Below are 24760 nucleotides of genomic sequence, written 5' to 3'. Positions count from 1 at the left end.
TCTCATCTCCTCCATCTCTTTCTTCCTTAGCTGTGCACAAGATTGCTTCTTGTGTCAATCCGCTGTTTCACCCAGTGCTCGGCTGAGTCCCACCACTGTGTAAAACACTGTACTGCAAAAATGGGAAATATAATTTTACTTGCAGCGGCTCACTTCCGAACAATGTAATCCACCGTCTGTCCTTAGCAAATGCCAGCAGTGCTTCACGGGCAGAAAAAGGTCAGTGGTCAACTGCACTGGGTTGATGAATTGCACCAGTGTGTTTTGACTCCATTAATAGTTGCCTACAAGTTTTCCCAGTAGACTACGCACCTTTTTAGAAATTGCTGCCTCCTACCGGTGGTGTAGTGCTATTGCCTCATTTGTTGCTTCTGTACTTAGCCACAAGCGTCTTGTATGAACTATCGTTTGAAATCTTTGATACTGGTTGGGTGAGAAGTCTGGAATGATATTTCATTAACTGCATGCACTAGAACTTTTATTAAGACATTTTAAGCAAGGTTAAAACAGGTATTTGGAAATGATAAGGAAGTTGTGATGTGTAGTTTAAGTTTGACTTATATTTCATAAATTACAATATAAAAAAAAATTTTTTTTTGACCAATTGCTAAAAGTTTCTGAAGGGTTTTAAAGCACAATTCAGTGTTTAATTCCCCCAAAGCTATTAAAACTGCCTTTTGCTTCCACTTTTGAATATGTGGGTGAGCGGAAATAGGATGAAAGTGCTCCCTTGTCAAAAGGTTACTCACAGCCACGTTTATCCCAGGCGAGATTGTTGTGACACTGGCAGAGGGAGAGCAGTGACCCCGGTGATGGCCAGCTGAGGGACAGAGGCCAGTCCTCACTGTGTTAGAGGACAAACCTCTCAGTGGTTGTTTAAACTAATCGCCACAGGGACCAGGGACCATTTCTTTGTTACAGGCCTGCATCCCCACTTCAGAATAAGGTTGACAGATAAATGTATATTATATATTAGAATGTCACGCGTTGGGCTTTATACCATGCAAAAGCATGCAGTCTCCAAATTTATGCCACTGGTGCCCACACTGGCTAAAGTCCCATCTTTCTGCCCTGTTGTGTTTCTGTTTTTCTTCCTTTCTTATCTAATTGCCTTTGACTTGCTATTATCCATGTCGGCACATACTAGGCTGATCTGCCTAGTTATTTTTCTGAATATTTATTTTCTGAATATTTATTTTCTTAAAATAACACCAGAACTTGCCTTCAGAAGTTATTTGAAACATCTGAGTCATCCCTAACATTATATTGTTATTTTCCTACCTGGGTCATGATGACAAGTGCATTTTTAAATCTTAAGGAGGAGGCGGTAAAGCAGGATTATTATAAAACGTAGTTTAATGGAGTATATTATTTATGCCAACTTAAATCATTAAAGATGCAATGTGTTCCAAGAAGGAAATGAACAGATTATCAAACTATGGCACAAAATCAATGTGCGTGCATGTTTTGGTGTTTACTGATAATTGGAAGGTGCACGGTGCATTGCTGCTACGAAAAACAACTTAAAAAGATCATCTTAATACCTTCAGCAGGATTTTGGAGTCATAACCTGTGATATATTGGGTTTTTCTTTCCTTTGTATTTTGTTGTGAATCATCTAATGAGGATTTATGCAGCATTTAGTACTAATTGTTCGCTAAAAATCCTACAGAATACCCTGGGCTCAGCCGTGTTAATTAGCAACTTTACATGTTCCCTGTCCAAGCTAAAATAACTGAATGAATGTCACTAATTTTACCCAGAGACACTAGTAAGTATGGTTTTGTTGATGCTACATCCATCGAGGAAGAAATTTGTTTCGCTCGCGAGTCAAAAAACACGATTCTGTTCCTATTCAAAGTCATTACGGATGAATATTGCTTTCTGGGAGTCCATTGGTCATTCCAATTAGGGAAATTTGTGAGACCTTGAAATGCTGCTAAAAATAAAGGTGCAAAGCCGATGCTCTGTTTACAGCGTTTAAGCTCTGCAGCCTCCCTCCTTTTATTTCCATTGTGTTTTTGAGAGAAGTGATTATGCTCATTGCATTTTTAACGATAGGGAAACCGCAGCATCAAAAAAAAAAAAAAAAAAAAACCTCCTTCATGCTCCAAGTTATCCATGTCAAAAACAGGCAAGTGTTTGCAGTATTTCTACATAGTGTGGAGTCGGATTTAATGTGTGCACTCATGCATTTAATCATGTGATATGTGTGTTAAACGCATTGACATTCTGACAAAGATTTGTGTTGTTGTGTGCCCTGTTATTGATTTTCAGTGAAAGTCCTCTCAGGAATGTCAAAGTGTTAGCCTATACTTTTGAGATAGAATGTATTGATATGCTTGCCATGTGCTTGCAAACATTTCCAGTTCACAGCAAGGAGAATCTTATCATGGTGTCTGACTTTGTCAACACTATTAAATTTAGCGGGAGTCAGAGATTAATAACTTCCACATAAGGAGAAAATGGGAAGAGGCGCAGACTTTGGAGCTTGCAGAAAGATTAATGAGTGTCAAAAACAATGAATTTTTTTTGTTAGATAGTAGACTGGCATAAGTTACTTGTATAGTCTTCACAGTTTCCTCATCAGATAAGAGCTTGTTCAAGCATCACCAAGGAATGACCTATTTTTATAGATAAACATTTTGTCCTTTCTGCAGACTTCAGATTAACGCTGACCTATTTTTAAGTTTGAAATTGTACTTTTTTTCCACAAGGGTTCATTCCACCCTCAGCAAAAGGATGGCGTAATGACGGAAATGACCATTTTTGTATTGAATGCTTTTCTTGGCTGTGAAGAAATTGCTGCAAAATGTCTCATACAGTTGTGTCCAAAACTGGCCTTACGGGGGCTGGTTACAGTGATAAAATGCAGTTTGCAGGACAATCTTCAAGTCTTGGTACCTCCCGTAATCCTGACGGTGCCAACATATAAACACACACACACACACACACACACACACAGCCGAGCCTCTTTAATAGCCCTCTTCCCAAACATGTCATCATTGTTTTGATGGATGTCCAGCGGCTCTCAAATATCAGCAATAGGGAAACACATGAATGCAGCATTGATGATCATCATGTTGAATACAGATGTAACTTTTAGCAGTAGAGCAATGGTATGACGCCGAAAATGATCTTTGATAATAACAGAAACACAGTGTGAACAAAGTCACTGGCACCTCCAGCTGACTGGTAGTTGTTAGACTTTTCCCATAATAGACAGGATGTGTCAACTCACAGTGCATTTGTATGAGGAGCAACAGAGGTAAACGCTGCAAACGGAGCTCATTCCTCGAGGAGCTAAGAAGTGCTCGTGTCAATCAATCTCAGCGTCCACAAGAAACAAGATTTTGTGACCCTCAGTCAGTGTAGTTTTGGTCAAGGCTTTGTAAGAAAAACCTCCAGTCCCGATTCATTTGCAGCTCCGGCTGAAGCGTCAGCCATAGTAACCAAATGAAAAGCAGGGGGAAAAACAATTACTAAATGCAAGATCATTTTTTTCTATGAGTCTCTGTAATTTACAGGTTCATCAAGTGGCGAGTTTGCCACAAACCAACCTATTGATGACAAATAACAAAGATTCCCTCAAATCAGTTATGCTGTATGTTTTATGTGACTTCTTGCTTTAAGTTATTTTTCTATCTTGCACCTGGTCACATTCTGCTTGAGGAAAGTAATAAATAAACTATTGTAAAACTTTTTTTTTTGTTTTTTTACTTTTTGCAAAAAAGTCAAATGGTGGAGCTTACTCAGTTTGCTGTTTGGGCAGTTGTTGGACCGTGTAAGCGCCAACTACATTTCCTGGAAGCAAAATCTCATCAACAATCCCTGAGAAATCAGATGCGAGCTGCAAATGAACATAACCTCCTACCTCACAGACAGACTTTAACACACATGATCTTACAGGAAAAGTAGCAGTGATTTTCCCTTCCAGGCTGAGTTCCACACCATTTTCTGTGCCACTTGCTAAAATCACTCCACTCTCTTAATTGCACAGTATGTAACTGCCACAGGTTCAGGTTGCTCATTCTATATGTGATGTAGAAAGATTTAACGGGGTGACGACAACGACTGTGACTCGAATCTAGAATCTGCCGTGTTCCAGCATTTTCTCGTTGCCTGTCTGCAAAATTACTGACAATAAATAATTACTTTGAACAATTAACTTCCCTCCGGGTTCCTTTGTTAGAAAAATGGCCAAACAAACAAACACAAAAACCAACAAACAAAACCTCCAGTGTGCCGCGTTTAGACGTTGGTGGTAATAACTGGCACATTAGAAACCCATTGTTCCACTCGTTTCTCTCTACAGTGCTTGCACGGCCACAGACAGGCGTGCTGTAGATATTAGTTTGGAGAGTGGTGACATGTCTGGGACTGAGCCTTTCTTTGTACTGCATGGTGCTTTGTCTTATGTTGGACGCATAGCTCTGCTTCTGATCAGCATTCAGTGCTGATGTTGCGGTTTTTGAAATGAATCCTTTTTTTTTTTTTCCAAATCTAAAGCCAGCATATCGTGTTAGTTTGTACATGGTCTGAAGCCTTTGGTAACAATTTTATGTCCTCATTACACTAAAGCGTCGCTATCTGAACACAGCTAAGCAGCACCTTCCTTTATGTAACCACTGGAGACAAACAAAGCACCTGTCTCTCCAGTGATGATGAAAGGAAATTGTTTACCAATCTGCCATGTTACCCTGAGTCGCATGTAATTTGCATATAGTAGAAGGTGACAGTTGAAAGTTACTGTTCAGAATTCTTCCCATGAACACTCAGGCACATGAGCACTTAAGCCGAAAATGTACTAATTTTGTTGTGATTTCCAATTTTTCAGCACTTAATTGATCCTTTAGCTATATTAAACATTACGTGGCAATAAGTCTCCTCGATCCAAAATGGGACATGATATCACATAATTATCCGCGGCTTGTAATCTTATACAGGCAAAAACACATTTGCAAAGACAGAGATGCACATATTGATTTGGTTGCATTTTTCTTGTTTGGTGTCTTATGCCTGAAGAGGCATAAGACACGGCTCCACTGTCAAACGTGAATGAAAAATCCGCCAAACGGCAGCCCACCGAAATGTAACCTCTTAGATTATGCGAACGCTTAAACTTCAGAATGGAAAAGTCTTTTATCCAGTTTCGGTTCCTCTGTGGACACATGTGCTTTTTGTTGGTGAGGAGTCATTGTTTTACTATTAACCTGATTTATAATTAACTGGGATAAAAAGTAGAAATACCCTTTTTTTTTTCCTGCACTTGTCCGGTGCTATTGTTTTATTGATGTCACATATAACCTTTTGATAGTCTGTGGTATAAATGAATACTGTGTACTACTCGTATGTCCATTTAAAACAGACATTTAATCTTGTACCACCTGTCATAGTGTAAATAATAATCATGCTATCAATGTTAGATTTCTTTCGCACCGCCTGTCTAACCTGCTGTTTCCTTGCTTTACCCCTTCATGCTATCAGTGGCTGGGACGAAAAGCAAAGCGAAAGGTGAGTTATTGGCTCCATTTTCTTGCTACATGATTTATGTTGTACACAGTTCCCAATAAACAATGTTTGGATTGCCCTTTTATCTCCCCCAAGAGAACAGAAAGCATTAACATACGCTGCTTGTAGCAAACCTTTTTTCTCCAGGAGAGATTTTCTCAGTAAACTTGCTCTTTTTCAGATGCAACTTGCTTCACATACTGTATGTTTAGATTCACATGTTCACACCAGGGATCTGACTGCTTCACCCAGTCATGCTTTTCCTCTATTTGGTCACTGCGCAGCTCCACTGGAGCAGCTGCGGGGTTGTTTCTGGTTCAAGGACACTTCCACGGTAGATTGGGGGAGGAGAAGACTGTTTCTCATTTACTTTCCGTACCCAGATATTCCCAGACATACAAACTGGAGACCTTCTCCTTTACGATCCCACTTCACATCCTTTTGATGTTACCCCTGCCCTTCAATAGTAACTGCTTTGTCCTGGCATTCGGTGTCTTGGTTCACTTCATTGCCATTGATTGTGATCTTTGGCCTAATAACATGTCATTTTCAGATTCATTATGCACTGAGCCCAGATATCCACCAACTCGTGTGGCTTCTTTCTTTCCACTCATCCACAAAACATTTCTGCCTTTTTGAAAGAAACGTTCAGTTACAGAATATTTGATTATTCAAATATGGGTTTGTTTTCCTTTCATATATACATTTTCTCTCGTTGTTCCTGGCGTGTAGCATCTAAACATAAATACCCCAGGGACTCTTTACGATTATTCAGTCCAATTTTAGTACTGTTATTGACAGATTCTGTTTAAAAATGCTAGTTGATCTGGCTCGTTTGCTTTGTGTACAGGAATTTGTGGAGCCTTCTGTTGTCTTACCTGTGGTGGGCAGTAAAATGAAACCTAGCCTCCCCACATGCCTTTCTATCATTAGGCTCGTGAATTATTTAAGCTTGTGTTTACTGTTTCATTAGTTTTTTATTTTGACTTAAGCCCGAACTCACTTGTTTTTTTTAATGCTCATGAATGAATGCTTTCTTTTTTTTTTCTTAAAAAATGCAGTGTTTTCTAATTACAGAAGTAATTAGGGGGCTTGTTTTTAATTAACAAAAGATACACATTCAGCAGCCGTACCTCTGGAATCTAGTTCAACATTAGGAAGCCTTTTTAAACAGCACTTTCAGCACTCTAATTACAGTTAATAACTTTTATTAATAATGATGAAGATAATGAATATAACCACATGTATTAGTCGTGAATATTGATTAATGGATTTTGTCAGCTCTCCTATTGCATGCGAATCATTGCTATGTAATTTATGGAATAGATGTAGGGGGAAATCATCAGAATAAAATGTCAGCCTGGCAGTTGCCATTATACTGGGAAACATCCCTCTGGATTTATTTACAAACACCTTATGAATAATTTAAAGACGTACCTTGGCATATGAAGCAATGCTTTAACCGGTAACAGTTCAGAGAAACGGATAATTATTTGTAAATGTGCAGATTTTGTATAAAGAGTGAATGAGAGAACATTTTGTGATAATCCCAAATGTTTTATAGTTTCAAGTAGGACGACAACTAGTAATGGTGAAGAGTTTCTCAGCCAACTGGGGAAAACATGCTGGAACTCTAATACTGAGTAAACCATATAGCAAAGGTGAAACATGAAGCTGAAATAATAAAGGTTGTGTTTGCGAACGTGTTATTTAACTGTCAGCTGAGTGTGAATTTAACCACATTTCAAATAAAGAGCTTCTGATAGAGGTCATGTTCTATATGAGGAGGACTGGGTGAAGATTCACAATATGAGGTTTTATTGAACATCTAAAGCGGCAACAGATCCCCGAGCAAATATACATATATGCAACAAAACACTCTTAACCACTAAGTAATGTTTAATCTGCATGCAGTAAGTCGTGTCGTGTCTTCCCATCTCATGGCTCCTTAACCATTTACAGGAAATCCATACATATGGTTTTTTGAAAAAATATGCCTCATAATTCACAATCAAGTTTGTGCTAAACTGAATTCTCATTAATTCAACGATTTATCCGTGTGTTGCCAGTCCTCGAAAGTTGATCTCTTCTGCAGGACTTGTTGTCTGTGTAGCATTTGTTTGACACTATGTAGACTTCATACTCAATATGCTGCCATTCTGTTAGCTTTATTTCCCAGCAGGAAGCAGAATGCTCACTGTACAAGCACCAGAATTTCACAAGAAAGACATAATCCCAAAGTTAATTTGAAGCTCGTGTACAGTCTTAAGTAAGTAACAGCAGACGAATAATTCCATGTTTTCACCTGGAGACAGGACAGTATTTCTGACCCACTTGCAGGAGCTGATGTATTGCCAGCTTCATTTCCTTTCCTTTTTCCCGGCACAGCAGAAGAAAAAAAAAAAAAAAACATTGCTAAGAGTTTCTCCAGCAGGGATATTTATTGCCAGTTCTGTGGATTGTCCACTCGAACTTCCCCCTATGCCCCCCACCGTGGAAAATCACAGGGGAGGGCTGTGCTTAGTACCACCTTTGAGTTGAGGGAGGTGCACTTTAACTCAGTAACAGGCTCCAAATGTCATTTTTGATGGAGGGTGAACCTGACAGACAGCTTACTCCATCTGGGTTATTTTCTTTGTAACAGGCTTCAATAAGCTCTGAAACAACTCAATCAACTAAGTGCATCATTTAAGATCACACTGTCGCTTGTGAGTGTGAATACTATGCAGAGATGCTGCATACATCGGCGTGTCCTGGTGGGTCGTTACAACACGTGCATTCTCCCCGGCTGATCTCTTCTAAACTGTTCTTGCTCATAGATACACTGCGTAAAAGCACTAGAGTTCCAGCGCCAAAAAGATTGTAGAATGTATAGTTTACTTTATCAAAAGTTATTAAACTAATGTAAAATCTCATAAAATCAATATTGTTTCAATTTAAGTACTATATTGTTATAGCCAGATTTAGAACACCAATATGTTGAAGGCAATTTGGACTTCTTTCCTGGCAGGGCTCAGCATTTAGATAATATATATTTTGTATGTGTTTTTGCTAAAAAACCGCAGAACCACTAAAACCAGGTACCACAATTCATTAAAAAACAACAGGGTTTATTACACTAAGGCATCTACAAAACAGAAATTACAGTTTCTAATAAACACAAGGTCCCAATCCCAAAATATTTTATAGGTTAGTGAATGTGAAAAAGCTTCAGTGAAAAAACTGAGATAATTGATAACAGATATGAATGTGAGGTATGTTGTGTTACAAAGTAGAGAGAAACCACATGCAGGATGTCTGACTGAGTCGAAAGACCTTTTTGCCAAACTAAATCTCTCCTTTGTTTGTTGTTCTGTTCCCCGTGAAGTCAGAGTATTTCCTTTTTATCACAGGATGCATTGCAGAGAGGAATAAATTATCTGTGTTTATTGATACGATTATGTCAACAGTCCTAGTAACTGCACTCACTGTAACCTGACAGCCTGTGGGTGGAATTCAGGTGGGGACTTGATAAGTGAAGGGTTGCGGGAAACTCGATCCTACTGTATGTTAATGTGTGTTCCTACAACATGTAATGCAAGAAGTATTCATACAGTATTTGATTTTGCAAAAACCAGCCAGCAGCTATTTGCACCTGGAATTCACACAGCAGTTAAGGAAGAAGCTGCAGCTTGATTGTGTCTGCACATATGCTCTATCGCGTCCTCTATCCTCTTTGCATTTGTAATTTGTTGGCAAATGCAAATGTGGTGCAAAAGACAGTGACATGGAGTACATTGCTAATCTGGACAAAAGTAATCACAGCTTTTGCTTTTACCATAATTACATATGGATTTTCTATGACTGAATGGGTTGGATGGGCTGTAAAGAGAGATCTCAAATGTTCATTGTTGATTTTTAAATTGTGACATTATCTACAGCAGTAGGTGAACAGTTTTAAAACATGCATCATTTTGGACAGGTAATTTACAGATTAGCTTCAGTTAATGGATCAGATCTAGATTTAGTGTTAATTAGCTGCTGCCTTTAAATAGTTTCTTAAATCTCCCCAATCCACCAGGCAGATGGCTTTTAAAATGGCACAGTTTATTGAGTGCCTCAGATCAGCAGGTTTGCCACAAACACGAGAAGCCTTTCTGTTGTTGTTAAAGCTATAGGGATTAAATTACGCTGTCAGACTGAGTGATTGTTTTAGGTGACCGATATGACCTTTGAGTCATTATAGAAATACATTACGTGGAATATGTTTTGGCCCATTTTTTTCCCCCTCTTAAGACCGTTTAGAAAAGGTCACTCTAGGTGAAATCAGATATGATGTGGTTGCTTTATGAGTCAATTGACAAAAGTGAATTATCCATCCAGTCATATCAACTCTGATAATGATTCACTTTCAAGCCATGTCCTTTATAGTTGATGGTAGTTAATGAGCCTAGCGGTGAGCATATCATATTCAGATATTATTCAAATTACATATGTGGTCAAATTCATCATGCTGTTGGCTTCACCTCTCAATATTTCCCCTTTTTCAACGTGCCTCAGTACATGGATATGATTTACATGCAAACGGATATTTTTATACTTTGACTTGAATGCAGTTTTTAACATTGCACTCAAACTTCCTTAGAAAGTCTTAGTAGATTTTTTGTTTTTGTTTTTTTGTTATTTCGTTCTAAAAGAAACATGTGTTTTGTAATTTTCACACAATTGCTTCACAATTGTCATATACTCCAAATAAATGAGCAGTCTCCAAACTGTCTAAAATCATCATCACATAGGCGTGCATGCATTAGTATTCCGTGGAACACTGGCAACAACTAGTCTGAAATTCAGAAGTGGAGCTATTTGGACTCTAGTGAATGGAACATGTTGTTTACATGATGTGCTTCAAAGAGAGTGTTAATACACTCCAGTAAAATACGGTATAGAATATTAATGTGCTGAAAAATTCCAAGTTTTGCTATCTGTTTCTAACGAGTAGTTCAGCTAGATGCAGAGTTGCCCTTAATAGCACAAACTATTTGTGGTTCAAAAAGGTTACGAGGTCGTTATTATTATTATTATTACTATTATTATTATTATCATGGTTATATTCTGCAGTCATTTACATATTAAAATACTGTATGATGGGGATTAGACTTTTCAAATGTTGTGCCACAAGTTGAAAAGGGACATTTAAGTGGAACAGAAAAGTAGAAAATACTTACTTGATTCGATTTCTTTAAGCAGAGTGTGAGCTGGTTTGAATGATTCAGAATGGAGAGTTGCGTTCATTTTCAGTCCTCCACAGAAGCGTGAGCATTAATCTTATCCACTTGACTCCCTTTCAGCGAGGGTTGTTAGCTTTGGCAGAAAGACCACATAAATGCTATACTAAGTGATAATATCAATACTATGGTGGAGAATCATGTGACAGCCAGCCATTATCTGGACAGCCTGAGACAGACACTCTCAGGCCTTATTATGGGTTTTTGAGCTGCTTCTTCAACTTTGTCTTTGAGTAGAGCTCAGTTTTAATCAATATTTGATTTAAATGTTTGCTGTTTACCTTGACATTCTACAGATTATCCTCACCTTCCTCCCCAGCGCCTTTCTCAGATCTCTCAGGTCATTAGTGATGCTGATTCCCGGTGTAGAACTCAGGGCATCTAGACTTGATCATTCAGAAAAAGATACACCTATACTTGACCTAACAAGTTCATAGCAAGTGATATATCCAACTTAATTTTCACGTGAGGCAGCGGTGCACTGCGCCAACACAATCCTTGAAAGAGCTGCTATTTCTTTCTTTCAGACAGTAAAATAGAAATGGATTCGCCTGGATTCCATTATAACTGAACACAATACTGCTGTTTGCAGGAAATGTAAAAGATTCAGATATTTTGACAGTCCCGCTGTAGCAGTTTGTAAGCCAGAAAACTGAACACGTCTCAGAAATTATTTGACTTCATAGGTTTGGATTTGGCTCACGTTAGATTGTTCATTTTTTCTGCTCACTCTCATATCTCTTCAACAACCTTACTGGATATTACAGAAATGTTCAAAACTATTAATCGGTCATGCTGTTGTCACTGTGCTTATGTTGAAAATCTATTCCACCACAGGTTTTGGTTTTTGACCACTTCACATATGCACCTTGTACAGTGCCAATTCTTTTAGCATAGTATTACAGTATCAAACACTTTGAAATATAACTGTTGATGCAGTTACAACTATATGAAAAGTACCTGGCAAATAAACAATGCAATGAAATTTGAGCTCTACTTTTAAAAGGGCCCTTTTTTCTTACTGTGGATTTTGGAAGTGGTTTTTAAAGGATGATACTTATTTAGCAGTCTGAGCTTGTCTGGCAGGACATTTCATAGCCTAGGTGTCCTGACAGAGAAATCCAGTCATCTTTCATCTTGAGCCTAGACTTAGCAACTGCCAATAGCCGTGCCTGCAGTGTTAAAGCTGCACTCTGACTCATGAGGGGCCAAAAGGTCAGAGACATAGCCGAGGGCAAACCCTTGACAGGCCATGAAAGTTATCAATAAAAAGTTGACACCTGTTTAGAAACTGAATGGGGGTAATATGACCTTTTATTTAGTTCTGCTCCGAAACCCTGCTGGGCTTCTTATTGTATGTTTGTTTGCTAAAACCGAGTTTGCATTACAGTGATGAGACAAGAAGATATAAAAGTGTAGAACACATTTGTGAAACAATTTCCTTTTGGCAGGGTTTTGAGAGATTTTCACTGGACCAAAATCAGCAATGCCACCCAACATTTAAACTTGAAGAAAACCGAACATTTTTTGTTTCACAACAGTATTTGGTGTATTCCCAACGACACCCACTGTTTGATTTTTAACTGCTCTTATATGGAAGGATTATTAACTATGACTGGCATACTTTCAGTTCTTGTAAAAGCCGACATTGAAATGTTTCAAATGTTATTTCTCGGGTTATTTATTGGAGAGCTCACATCATCTTAGTGGAATATCTCATTTCAGCAAGAGTTGCTTTGAAATAGTCTCCTACAGAGTCTTTGAGATAAATAGCTATGATGTCTTTAGTTAGTAAGAAGTTGAATCAAGGTCGGGTTTCTTCAGAGGAGGCTAGACTGGATTGTAAAATATGTGACACAGCCATTAGTCGCAGAGTTATTTACAACAAAGAAAGTAGTTGGTTTTTTAACCTATGTGAACTCTGAAGAACTTAGTTGGTATGATGTCTGGTCCACTGGTGGACACGTCAAAAGTGATAAAGTGTCTATTAGTCCCCGCGGAGAAAGTGACAGGGCAAAGTGAGGACCAGTTATTGCCACACAAATAAAAGAGACTTAACACTGAGCATCCAGCAAGATGTCGAGAGCAAAATGTGAGGCACGGTTTTATAAAACTTCACACCGATTTGGAACGGAGAGTGTCTGTGTTTGTCTCACATGGGAGACAGCAAGCCCTGTTATTTCTTGTTCCCTTCACCAAGGAATGCAGACCACGAGAGGCCTCAAGTTTTAATTAAATGGAATATTTATACACTGCGGATAGTCAACTTCTTTCTCTCTCAACACGCCGGCAAATAGGCCACACGGTTTACAGTTAGCCAATTAATTACAATTTTGTCAAGTCACAGCAATTGTGGTCATTAATTATGTTCTCAAGAGTATATTGTCTGTTCAAATACCTTGTGACTATTAACACAGTAACTTTGACTCTGTCTTGTGTTTCATTTTGCAGCATTTAATATTTACACAAAAATGCGGTTTTAGGATGTATCATTTTTTGTTTATTTTCATGCAAACAAAGTATTTGACAAAAGAGCTATTTCACATTGAAGCTACATTTAGTATTTTACACTGAAACGTAAGCAAGTGTATGTAAATTAAACATTCACTACAGTCACGTCTTTGAGGAAACTTTGAGGAAGACTAGAAAATGAAAACCCTGGCGTGTGTCATACTGTGAAACATATTTTAATTCATTTATGTTTTTATCTTACCATTTAGTGTTAGTGGAATAATTCAAATACTCTCTTGGCATTATTTCAGTAGCTATTTCATTGACAATGTACGATCATTAAAAATTACATGCGGTCTTTAAAATGCAATGTCAACAAATTGATTTCAGCCATTCAGCTTTCAGTAAAGACACATACAGTATATGATTTGTAGAGACATGCTGTCATATCTTATTTTTTTTGTTGTTGTTGTTGTAGTCACTGTTGAAATTGAGAAGTTGCCATGTCTCATTAGCATGCAGAAGGGAGCTCGGCACCTCCAACATCTCTATCTGCAAAGAAGCCCTTGTAAATTCAAGCACCAGAGGTGAATTTATGCTTTGATAAACTGCCTGGAATTCATTTCATATCAAAATTAATAATTGCTATTATTCTGTAATGAATGGACGCATCGGTTATTTCTTGAACTATTTTCTGACTTATTTGTTTTCTTTTTATCCTGCCTGTAGTTTACAGTTTATTCTGCAGTGGCGTGCTCGACTGCTCTCCAGCCATTCATCAAGGCACTGCTTTCCATTATTTGGTGCAGTCAGCTGAAACTGAAAGGCTTTTGCAGTGGTATGGCTCATTCTTCCCCCACTAACTCTCTGTTCTCCTCAACAGAGATGTTCCTCATATTTTTCACCTTACGCCCTGGATGAGTGGTCATTAGCCGAGCCAGTGAAATTATGCATGCAACACAGTTGTCTAATGATCCGCTGCTCAGACCTGGCTTCCCAGCATGCTGTGAATATTTTTTTTCATGAGGATCATATCAAAATAGAACCAAAGGATTTCTACATGATCAATAATAATAAAGCACTCTCATTCCGCAGCTCACTTTCTTAATCCCTCCTTTGACTACAGTCAAAGATTTCTATCTTTCTCATATTCACATTTTCTAGAGCCCCACCCAGACCACATGACTCATAGAATCAATAAACTAAGTATCACATTCTTGACTTCTAATATTGTCAGACTCAGATTCCATCTGGCCATGATCTGAGCTGCATCCTGATAACAGCATGAAGAGACGCCGCTTACAATGAAATGAAGTAGTTTGCTGTTAATGCACACTCAACAGTCAGTCATTCTGAACATCTGTATTCAGATTTATCCTCTGCTCCTGCTGCACAGATCTGACCCCACGCTAAAATGCACAGAGCTGAAGAGGGGGACATCTCCATCCATATTCTGTGGTCTATCAGACACGAGTTTCCCCTTATATATCAAATATTTGTATTTACAATAAAGATGCTCTTCCACCCTTTGAATTTCTACCTAATTTTAGCTGTGCCAGTAAATATTTGGTTCATAAGGCAGCATCACTGGGTTCTGTATGAAAGTTAATGTCAAGGTGCGGAGATGTGTCAGCAGCATTCTGTCTGTGTGAAGTCCAGCAAACAACTTGTCTAATCTCGCGGGTGCTGACATTGTGACGGATGATCAGGGTGCTGGTGGCCCACCTTAATGTGGACCATAATCTCCCAGCTCAGGGTGATATTGCTAGTTTCAGCTTTCTCAGGAGTGGGCTCTTAGCAGGCAGAACCACGTGACTGTCATAAAACAAATAAATAAATAAATAGTGAAAGGGTAATGCACTGCCAAAGGACCAATCAAGATCTTGAAGGTTAGGGTTGGTGTTGGAGATGTTTCGATAAAAAGAACATACACACAAAAACAAAACAATAAGATGCTTGGATTTTTATTGGTTATGCGAAATTTTATGCAAAAATGAATTCATTCTCAGGTAATCACTTCAAGGTTTTAATCATAACCTCCCTTTCTAGGAAGCGGTAGGGAGGATGGATTAGAAAGGGAGGAAGTCACCCATGTGACATCCCATATCGAGTTTTTCTTTTACTATAGCACTTTATGATATCCATGGATTAAAGGACGAGGGTTGCCAGAATGAAAAAAAGGAGACACTAACGGTATTCATGTTTCAGAGGGCGCCAGCTACTTTCATCAAGATATCTTGGGTTACTTAATCCTCACCTCACCTATTTGCTGTCATAGCACGCAGGCTGCATGCTGTCTACTGTAAATATGTGCAAGTTGTCAACCTGCTGCTGGCCTTGACTGAAAATAAGAAGCTCCTTCTTATTCAGTATAATGCATGTAAACACTGGAAAAAGGATGCAACAAAGCCCAGAAATGAAGTCCTTTAGCCTGTAGAGCTTTAAGGGATGCTCTATCCTTCCCTAAGGCATATTGCAAAAGTGCCGGTTTATTCCTCATTTCATCACTGCACTTCACTGAGTTGTCTTGGATCATCAGTGGAGCAGACAACCTTCATACCTCTATTACTTCTCTCAGAACTGTTTGTTCCCTCTCACTGGTTTCACTTTTAGAGAAAAAAAAGACATGGGTCAACATAACCTTACCTACAGTACAGTACTTATTGTTTGCTGTCTGTGAAAGCCACAATCATGTTTTATTTTTTTTTTGGTATAGTTTGTTATTTAGTCTGTACCAATTTTTGTATAGATAAATGAGAGAGTCCTAGTAGAAGCTGGTGCAGTCAGTCTATCCATTATCTGTAACCGCTTATCCTGTTTAGGGTCACAAGGGGGCTGGAGCATATCCCAGCTGTAATAGAGCAAGAGGCAGAGTACACCCTGGACAGGTCACCAGTCTATCTCAGGGCCCACACACACACACACACACACACACACACACACACACACACACACACAATCATTCACACCTACAGCACAGGCAATTTACAGTCACCAGTTAACCTAACATGCATGTGTTGGGACTGTGGAAGGAGGGATGGAGAGAATGCGCAAACTCCACAGAGAAAGGCCACAGTCGGGCAGGGGATGCAAACCCACATCCTTGTTGCTGTGAGGCGGTAGCTCTTACCACTCTTGCTGCCCACTGGTGCAGTCAAAATATTCAAATCCCTTAAGAAGTGGCTTCTATTTCCATTTCCTTAAAAGCATTTATTTTGTTTGTTGTTTTTCTTAATTAAATTGTCTGAATGTTGTTGGTTTTTTTTATATCATTAGCAGGAGCAGTAAGTATTGCATCACGGAATTCATAGCAGATTATATTACAGCTCAGTGATAATAAGGTAATAATTGGGTGATATCTTTCAACAATAGACTGGCCAATTGTTAAAGACCTTGCACAACCGCACGAGTATTTTCACTTGTTGTAACTAATTAGACCTCTGCTCAGGGTAAAGCTGGGCTAAGCTACACTGGGATTATGAGGTCAACAATCCTAAAGAACTTTCTGGAATTAACACATACAACAAAAGTAATTGCCCATTTAAACAGCAAGCACTTGTCATAGCAGTTAAAGTATAGTACAGGTGACAGTCATAACAATGGCTTTGTTGTATTCAGTGAGCCAACACCTAGTCCTGAAGCAAGAAGATGGATTTAGAGTTTAGAGTAGCTTTAGTTATTTTTTTTGTTTTTTTTTCTGCTGTGGTATGTCACATTTTCTGCTTTGAGAGAAAGAGTTCAATCATTCTTGTTAAAGCTGGAATTATCATGGCATTACCCCAGTATGACTATGTTGTTACAAGATAATAAACACTTATCTCTATCTTATTGATGACATGTAAAGTGTTATCACATTCTCATGCGCAAAATGTGCCACAAGTTAAACAAATATGCTGAGGAATATCTGTAGTCACACCCACCTGAACATATGCTTCTTTAATGTGAAGTCAGCGTCTAGGGTCACAAAGCACACGGTAGCGTTCTCGGATAGTTTGTGGTTTAGTGATTTTCTAGCACTGCACTGTAGAAGTAAAGCCGGCCACCCTCCAATCACCATCTCAAAAAATGAAATACACTCTGTAGTTGGCGCAGGGGATTATGTTTCCACAGAAAGGACAGTATTTGCTACACTCTAGACTTCTACAGAATGTCAAGACAGAGGAATTTCATGAATGTATTAGATGAAGCCCAGTTAGCTGCACTGCACCCGAACCTGCACTCACTTATCTTTGAAATCAACACTTGTGCCCTGCCACACTTCTAATCATATGAACGGTCTTTATTGGCACTTGCAGGTATAATTAATAGCAATTTAAGCAACAGGTTTTTGCTGAGGCTAATCCTGCATACACCCACCAGGGTGAAACCCCAGGGATAGAGTTATATTCAGTAAGGGCTGGTTTTCCCTTTTGCCATAGGATTTCGATGAATAGTGAACAGAAGACACTGGAGATATACGGCAAAGACACCGCGGTAGACAATATGATAAGTTATGCAGAAAACACCTGCACTCAATACATCTGCACCCATTTCCTTTCATTTAATGTGACGTGCATTGCCGGTTTTCTTGGACTACCTCGCTAAAACCGAGCCAACCGCATCTGAATTACTGTAATGATGACAAGATGAAATGGTGACGTGTCTGTTGATGTGATGTTGTGTGATTGGGTGCAATGAGCAGGTTATATGCGCAGTTAAAATCATTCTCCCATAACTATTTATAGTTGGCTTCACCTTCACCTCTGGTTGACAATGGCCTCCATCAGGACAGTTGAGGTCAAGGAAGGTCCACAGACCTTTGTCTGTCCCATCCTCCCCCACTTCCCCATGTGAGCTAGACTAATGAGGCAGACAGCTGCTCCCTTAGTTGAAATGTCCCTGTGGTGAACTGTACCTGGGAGAGGCAGAGACAATGTCACCTTCGTATTCAGGCACATTATAAGTGGAAACCAAAGCAGACCCTGTGAAATCAAGGGAAAACATGCACAAAGATTAGCCTGTGGACAGTGAAATGCTCCCAGGCAAATACAGCACATTCCGCTTCGAGCATGAACTCACGAGCTCTAACACAGTTGTTGTTTACTGTTGTCATCCTTAAGGGGGCCTGTCTGGTCAGGTTCCTATTAGCCTATGCTCAGGTTGTTTTCTCACAATTCCTTGCAAAGAGTATTGGTTTTAGACATCTGTTTCTAAAGCTTGGCAGAGTTCAATAAAACACAGGGAGGATAGAAATGCTTCTCCAATGTAATTAGGGGACTTTGCAGAGACGACAAGTACAAATGTGGAATAAGAAGGTAAAATCCAGCAAGGCTGGGTGATTAGACCTCATTTGGATGTCTTCTGCACACTGTGACGAGCGCCTGTTTCAGGGCAAGGCAGTCGCTCGGATCGAAGGCCCACAGTGTCTAGGATTATGTGTCAATTTACCACCCAGCTGCAGTTCTAGACTCTACAGCAGAACATGACTACCTCTAATTAGGCCATGCTACCAATTAGGGCCCTGCAATAAGGCAGCAAGGAAGGAGCTCTGGGAGACTAAAACCCACCATTGTTTCCACTGTTTAAAAAAATGTTTTCTTTCTCCTGCAGCTGTCAAAGGCTGGAGTCCATGTGGACAAGGCTCTCATTAGGCTATCTTTGGTTTACTGTGATGTAATGAAGACGTAATTGGCCAATATGATGACGTTAACTTTGAAAGGTGTCAAGTCTGAATGGTACATTATTGTAATTCGATGAAAAGACCGCAACAGCCAGTCCAGTACAGCAATCTATTCATGTCACGGCCATGACCTCAAACTCTGTCTCATAATCCCACAGGTAGCCAAGGTCAGTTCCCCATAACTCAGAATGTGACGGTGGTGGAGGGGGGCACAGCCAACATGACCTGTCGCGTGGATTATAATGATAACACTTCCCTCCAGTGGTCAAACCCTGCACAACAGACCCTGTTCTTTGGGGACAAGAAAGGTGAGTATTATTCCCAGGGATAATGGCTGCAATGATAAAATGATGAGATATGATCAAGATGTCTGAGCCAGATTATATTGCAACAGGAGTCGTCGGCGTTCTTCTTCTTCTTCTTCTTGGTTATTTTTTTTTTTTTTCAAATTTGTAATGTACAAAATTGTCCCCGTCTGCCTTCGAGCACACACAATTTGACTGAATATGGAAAAAGCCAGGGTATAAAGGAAATACATAGCACGCTTTTAATGAATTTATGTCTCCACTGATGTCCCACGGCACAAACTAAACAGAAATAGACTGTTTTTGAATTGAACTTTTGTAATCATGCAACACTGACAGTGTTGTTTACAGCACTGTAATGCCTTTGGATTATGAGATGATTGGGCTTAATTAGCATTTTAGCTGCCCTACATTTGTGTAGCTGTTTGGATGTCACTCTGAAAGGGAAACACACTGTTGCAACCTTGTGAAACAAGGCCCGAGCCAGAATGAATTAGAATGTGCTCTCACCAGCCAAATCCAATTTAAAGGTGACAAAAGTCCGGAGTTGATAAATTGGAATTGGGGTGAAAGGGAATATAACAGTGGACTGGTCTTGTAAGAGTTGGGGGCGTTCATCTTACAGTGTTTCTCGCAGCATATTACCCGTTTCATTTATGCTGTAGCTGCTAATACAATATCATTGGCTTGTGATTGAAGATGAACTTTCCCTTTGAATAACAATTGATGGGCGAGGGCGAGAGAGACGCCAGAGTGAACCAGCAAAATGAAAGTCACTGTCTGGTTTGAAGAAATACTTTCTCCCGTGCAAGTGATTGGATTCCGTAATGAGGTCTAAGGTGTTTTATTAGATGAAATTACTTCCAAATACAATTAAACCAAAGTTAACTGAATCTTAAATAGATACTCGTGTGAATGGTGTGATTGTGCCCCAAGGATTTGAATTGAAGCAAAGTGTATTGAGCCAAAACCATTTTTATTGTTATTTTTTTCTGTATTCTCGGCCGTGCGATCGCTGTAGCATTTTAAGAATTTACGTATGAAAATCGCCCAGTTTGATCAGACTCACCTTTCCCTCTTTGTACTGTGAAAAGATGCAACACACAATTAATCTTTTATGCCTTTACTCTTGTATATTTCATTTGGCCTAAATGAAGCTAACTGTTTGGTTCACATTTCTCATCTCCTGTGAATACAAAGCAGTAATCGGTATCCACTGGTAAACCCAGAATGCCGCCGCCGCTCTAATCATGTAAGGAGAGCTTAGAGAGCACAGTATGTTCCACTTTGCCCTTCTTGGGCAGCCATTTATATGGCATGACAGAATCCTTTTCCTGAGCAATACGGATGACAAAATGAATGCAGTCCACTCAGCAGAGGTTGCCAGGGCTAAGTGTGGGAACACTTCCTCTCCATCTCCTTTTAAATAGCCAAATGAAAAGCTTTATTGGCACAACTAATACGATGCCTGTGAGGCCATCAGGAGAAACGGGGGGGCGTGGAAGAACACAGGCTTCATGCGAGGAAGAGGGTGGGACACCTGGGAAGAAATCTCTGCTGTGCCAAATCACCAGTTAATTGCTTGGCAAAGGGCTGCAACTGTCCTTCTCCCATTTGTTGTGCCTTCTCGTAGGAGCCAATGATAAATGTTACGTTTAACCTTATGCTGCCTTTCAGCTGGGACGGCTGGTCACAGACTACTGTCAATACATTCTCAGTGTTTAAAGGTTTATTTTCATCTGCTACTTAAATAAATCCTCCCCTTTGCCCATGTTTGTTGTCTCAGTCCATTTCTCTGTTGTCCACATCTCTGCTTACCACAATCCCCTCAGGTGTCAAAGACAGCATGGCCTTATGTTAGGGTTTGATAGACATGCAAGTTTAACCCACTGTCTCTGCACAAAGGTAGTTTGTCATTTTGGGCGTGTGTGTGCGTCTCTGTTTCCTCGTGTGGAGAAAGTTGTTTTGACGCCATTGTTCTGGAAACATTTTGGGATTCGGGTTAGACACTTTTGATGCTTGGGGTAAGAGGCTAGGGAATGCATTAGGTGTCCTCACAAGTGTAGTGAGACATGGCTGTGTGTGTGTGTGTGTACGAGAGAGAGAAAGAGAGAGATTTGTAGGAAATTCAGCTTTTGCAGCTTTTATGTGTGATTCTGGATTCTCAGCACATACAAGTAATGATGATAAAAATACATCTGCTGCTCTGTCTTAAATTAGACAAAACACTGTGAGGCATTTTTTTGAAATCTATGCTCGCTCTTTTCCTCAGGCTTGGTATTAAAGATAAGGGCATTTGTCTGGATGTGTTTTTAGTTTGATATAAAATAGTGAGGGAGGAAGAGGAGTATTAAAATGACCTTTTAAATCCTTTTGAACAGGTATAGGCGAGTAAAGAGAAACATCTGTTTAAAAAAAAAAACCTGATGTATTCTGTATTATATCAATGGAGTTTGACAGCTGCCGGGTAAAGTAAGACAAAATCTGATCTTTGCCCCAACTATAATTTGCTCCATTTTAATTCAGGTCTGACAGCGAATGACAATATGAAAAAAAGCCCCACAGAGTATATATAACGGCCAAGGAGAAAGGGGACTTTGTGTCTTTCCAGAATTTCAAAGACAGATACTCCAGTATATAACAGTGAGTAGAGCAAGTATGCGTAATGTGTATCTCTTGCATCAAACATTATTCATATATCCGCATAAGGAATGGACACACTGACAATCCTAAAATGACAAAGTAGGCCGTCACAGTAGTGTTTTCTGCTAAAGAGGCTGCGTTGCGGGTCACCGTGCTGCATTATCAGATTATAGATTTTTAGGTAAGTAGGTAGAATCTTTTGCTAAAAGTGTGTCCTGTAGGTTGTGAGCAGAAATCCGTCTGCACGATACGTCAAGTCACAGATGCTCAAGAAGCATAGAAAATGTGGCTGAGGGTAGAAAGGGGACAGCCGGCAGTTGCCAGTTCAATAGCTGAACATATTACTGTTTAGAGTGCGAATGATAGGAAGGACCTGTATCTCCTGTTCCAAGAGAGTGTTAACCTTGCTGCATTCCCAAAGCCGATCCATAAGGGTTGGGCTGTCTCTGCACATTTGTCTAAAGCTGAGCACAGCCCTCCTCTTATATTATGCCAGCTGGCTCCTTGGCACATTCCTCCTCATCCATTATGTATATCTGAGACTTAGTTGATTGTTGCCACCTCAGAGGCTTCAGACTACACGATGGCAAAGACCAGCATGCAGATTCCGATGCACTAGCGAGACAGACCTGAGACAACAGCGATAGATTGCCTTGATAGCCAGGCCTACGCATCATTCATACATTAGACCAATTAGTGGGGACTGTCAAAGGGACCAGCTCTGTTGTGCACTGCCACAATGAAGAAATCTATTTGGACCATATGTGTTTTTTTTGTAGAATTATGACTCTTATATGTTGCCAAGGTTATGAATTATTATTAGTCAGCAGGACAAATGAGAATATAGCTTTCCTTTGGTGTCTTCATTATGATTTACTTCACTTTTGGCTTCTGTGCGAAAAGGATAAAACCTAAGTAGCAATGCTGTAGAGAATGTTAATGACATTCCTGGAGGCACGCAGAATGGAAGCAGAATCTTTTGTCAGATATGGTGAATATGAATAATGCAATTAATGGGAAGCTACTGCAGGTTGCAAGTCAAAGGCAGATAACAAATTGCTCATTTGATCTACAGCACGTGCTTGTAGTGGAGATACGGAGACATATACGAGTGTGCTGTGGCAAATTGTACATCACATTTCCTTATCTCAATTCCATCTCTCAGAACTCTACAGTTCATCATTCATGACATTTAATTGGGGCATTCAGCAAAGATCATAAAGGTCACAAAGCAAAATTGATCTTAATTGGCTTGTAGTAATCAAAATGCTGTTGTGTGCCAAATGAATGCTCTAATGTGAGCATTAAAACATTCATTAGCTTGAGAGAATGAAGGATAATTACCAAGGATGCAATTACTGGAGTGAGGACCAATGAAAGCACATTTAAACGTGCATTCTAGTAAACACACAACATTTGATGGTGGGTTTGATGTAAGTGAGAACAGTGGACACCAGGTATGTGAGTAAATCTGTCTTCAGTTTGAAATTGATCGGATTATTATTATTGTTGTTGTTGTTGTTAGGTTTATTCCTTCTGTGTTTGTTCTTACAAGTCTTTTGTTTACTCGTCGGTTACTGTATTTACTCGCACAAAAATTTATGAAAGGGTCTTATGGCTACAGTGCATCGGGGACTAATGGGATTTTAAGTGTACTGGGTTATGTCCAGCTTCACTGAGGTGTGAATCTACCATTATACACCGCACTATATATATTCAGCCATTATCACTAATGTGAAGAGCAGCTCATGTATAATGTATGTACCTCTTTAGAAAAATATATATTTTGGACATTTAAATTCCTTTAGAAGATTGAGACCCACCTAAAAATGTTTAGATGCTTCTTACAGGGGCTTAAGTCACTGTTATGTGTTGTACTGTAACATTTCTTTGCACGCAAAAGTACGGATAACAATGAATTTCAAACCAATTGAATTATGTTACCTGACTGTCACTTTTAATAAAAAAATAAATTCAGAAAATTTATATGAAACGGGGACTTGAAGGCAGGGAGGGGGGAAAAAAAATCCCACAGTGTACAATCAAGCTTATGTCAGTGGGTTGAGAAATGGATAGACAAAAATATATTCCGTGTCATTATTCACCACTTGAAGAGAGGACGTAGCGGAGCTGCTGGGAGAATTCCTCCTTCTTTCCTTCCCTCCTTCAAGCACTGAAAATGAGTCCAATTTGAGTAGCATCTGCTCTGTGGGATCTCTGAGAGCGCGGGCAGTAACAATGGCCCTCTGGAACAAGGCCCTTTCCTTCTCTTAATTGCAGCCACATGTGTGGTGGGAAAGAGCCCCTTGCCTGCACCACTAGCCCTGGAACACATCCAGAATCGCCCACACAGTCAGTGAGCGAGCACAGCCAGCAGCAAACGCGCTCTAATTGCAAAGAGTGGAGCCCCTGGCTGAAGAGCAGGGGGGTACGCCAGTACCCTGTGTTCTCGCTGAAGGACAGCTAGTGCTTTCACATTCCAGAACTAGCTCAAAGTGGTTACGGGCCATAAGAAAATGGCCAAATGGGGACACTATGCATTGCGGATGTAACATATTTTGGCCGAACCCGGGAGCTGTCGGCTTGTTTCCAAGACTAATGGAGAGATGTAAAATGTCCTTTTCTATCTGGACTGTCAGAAGATACTTCATCGTCTTGGATTAGAAACACTGCTTAACATCTGTCTGCTGCTCAGTGGAGTGCAGAAGTGAATGCCATGTGATAAGTGTACTTCCACTTCTTCTCCTTCCAGTTTTCTCCAAGCACAGAGCTTATGTGCTGTAGTTACAAAGCAGACTTTCAAATCAAAACAGTGTGCAACAGTCTTGTTTTTTTTTTTTTGTTTAAACACCCCTTTAAACCGTTTTTTGGGGAATAGTACATTTGGATAACTTTTAACAAAGCTGGCGTACAGTGGATTGTTAAAA

At 39.7% G+C, this 24760-nt stretch overlaps 1 protein-coding gene across 5 annotated transcripts in view; it reads left to right on the top strand.

Annotated features, from left to right (window-relative positions):
- Positions 1 to 24760, top strand: part of LOC137129227 (cell adhesion molecule 2-like) — a 122728-nt gene that overhangs the window by 77306 nt on the left and 20662 nt on the right. For 2 of the 5 annotated variants that reach the window (XM_067508164.1, XM_067508165.1), the window contains exons 2-3: positions 5488 to 5514; positions 19044 to 19193. The exons of 1 other annotated variant lie outside the window; for it this stretch is intronic. In XM_067508164.1, the coding sequence (XP_067364265.1) occupies positions 5488 to 5514; positions 19044 to 19193 (177 nt within the window). The remainder of the gene's footprint in view (positions 1 to 5487; positions 5515 to 19043; positions 19194 to 24760) is intronic. 2 more of the 5 variants (XM_067508168.1, XM_067508167.1) reach the window with 2 other exon arrangements.

This window comes from Channa argus, chromosome 6 (assembly GCF_033026475.1).
Source record: "Channa argus isolate prfri chromosome 6, Channa argus male v1.0, whole genome shotgun sequence".
NCBI lineage: Eukaryota > Metazoa > Chordata > Actinopteri > Anabantiformes > Channidae > Channa > Channa argus.
This window is presented reverse-complemented; position numbering and strand designations above follow the sequence as displayed.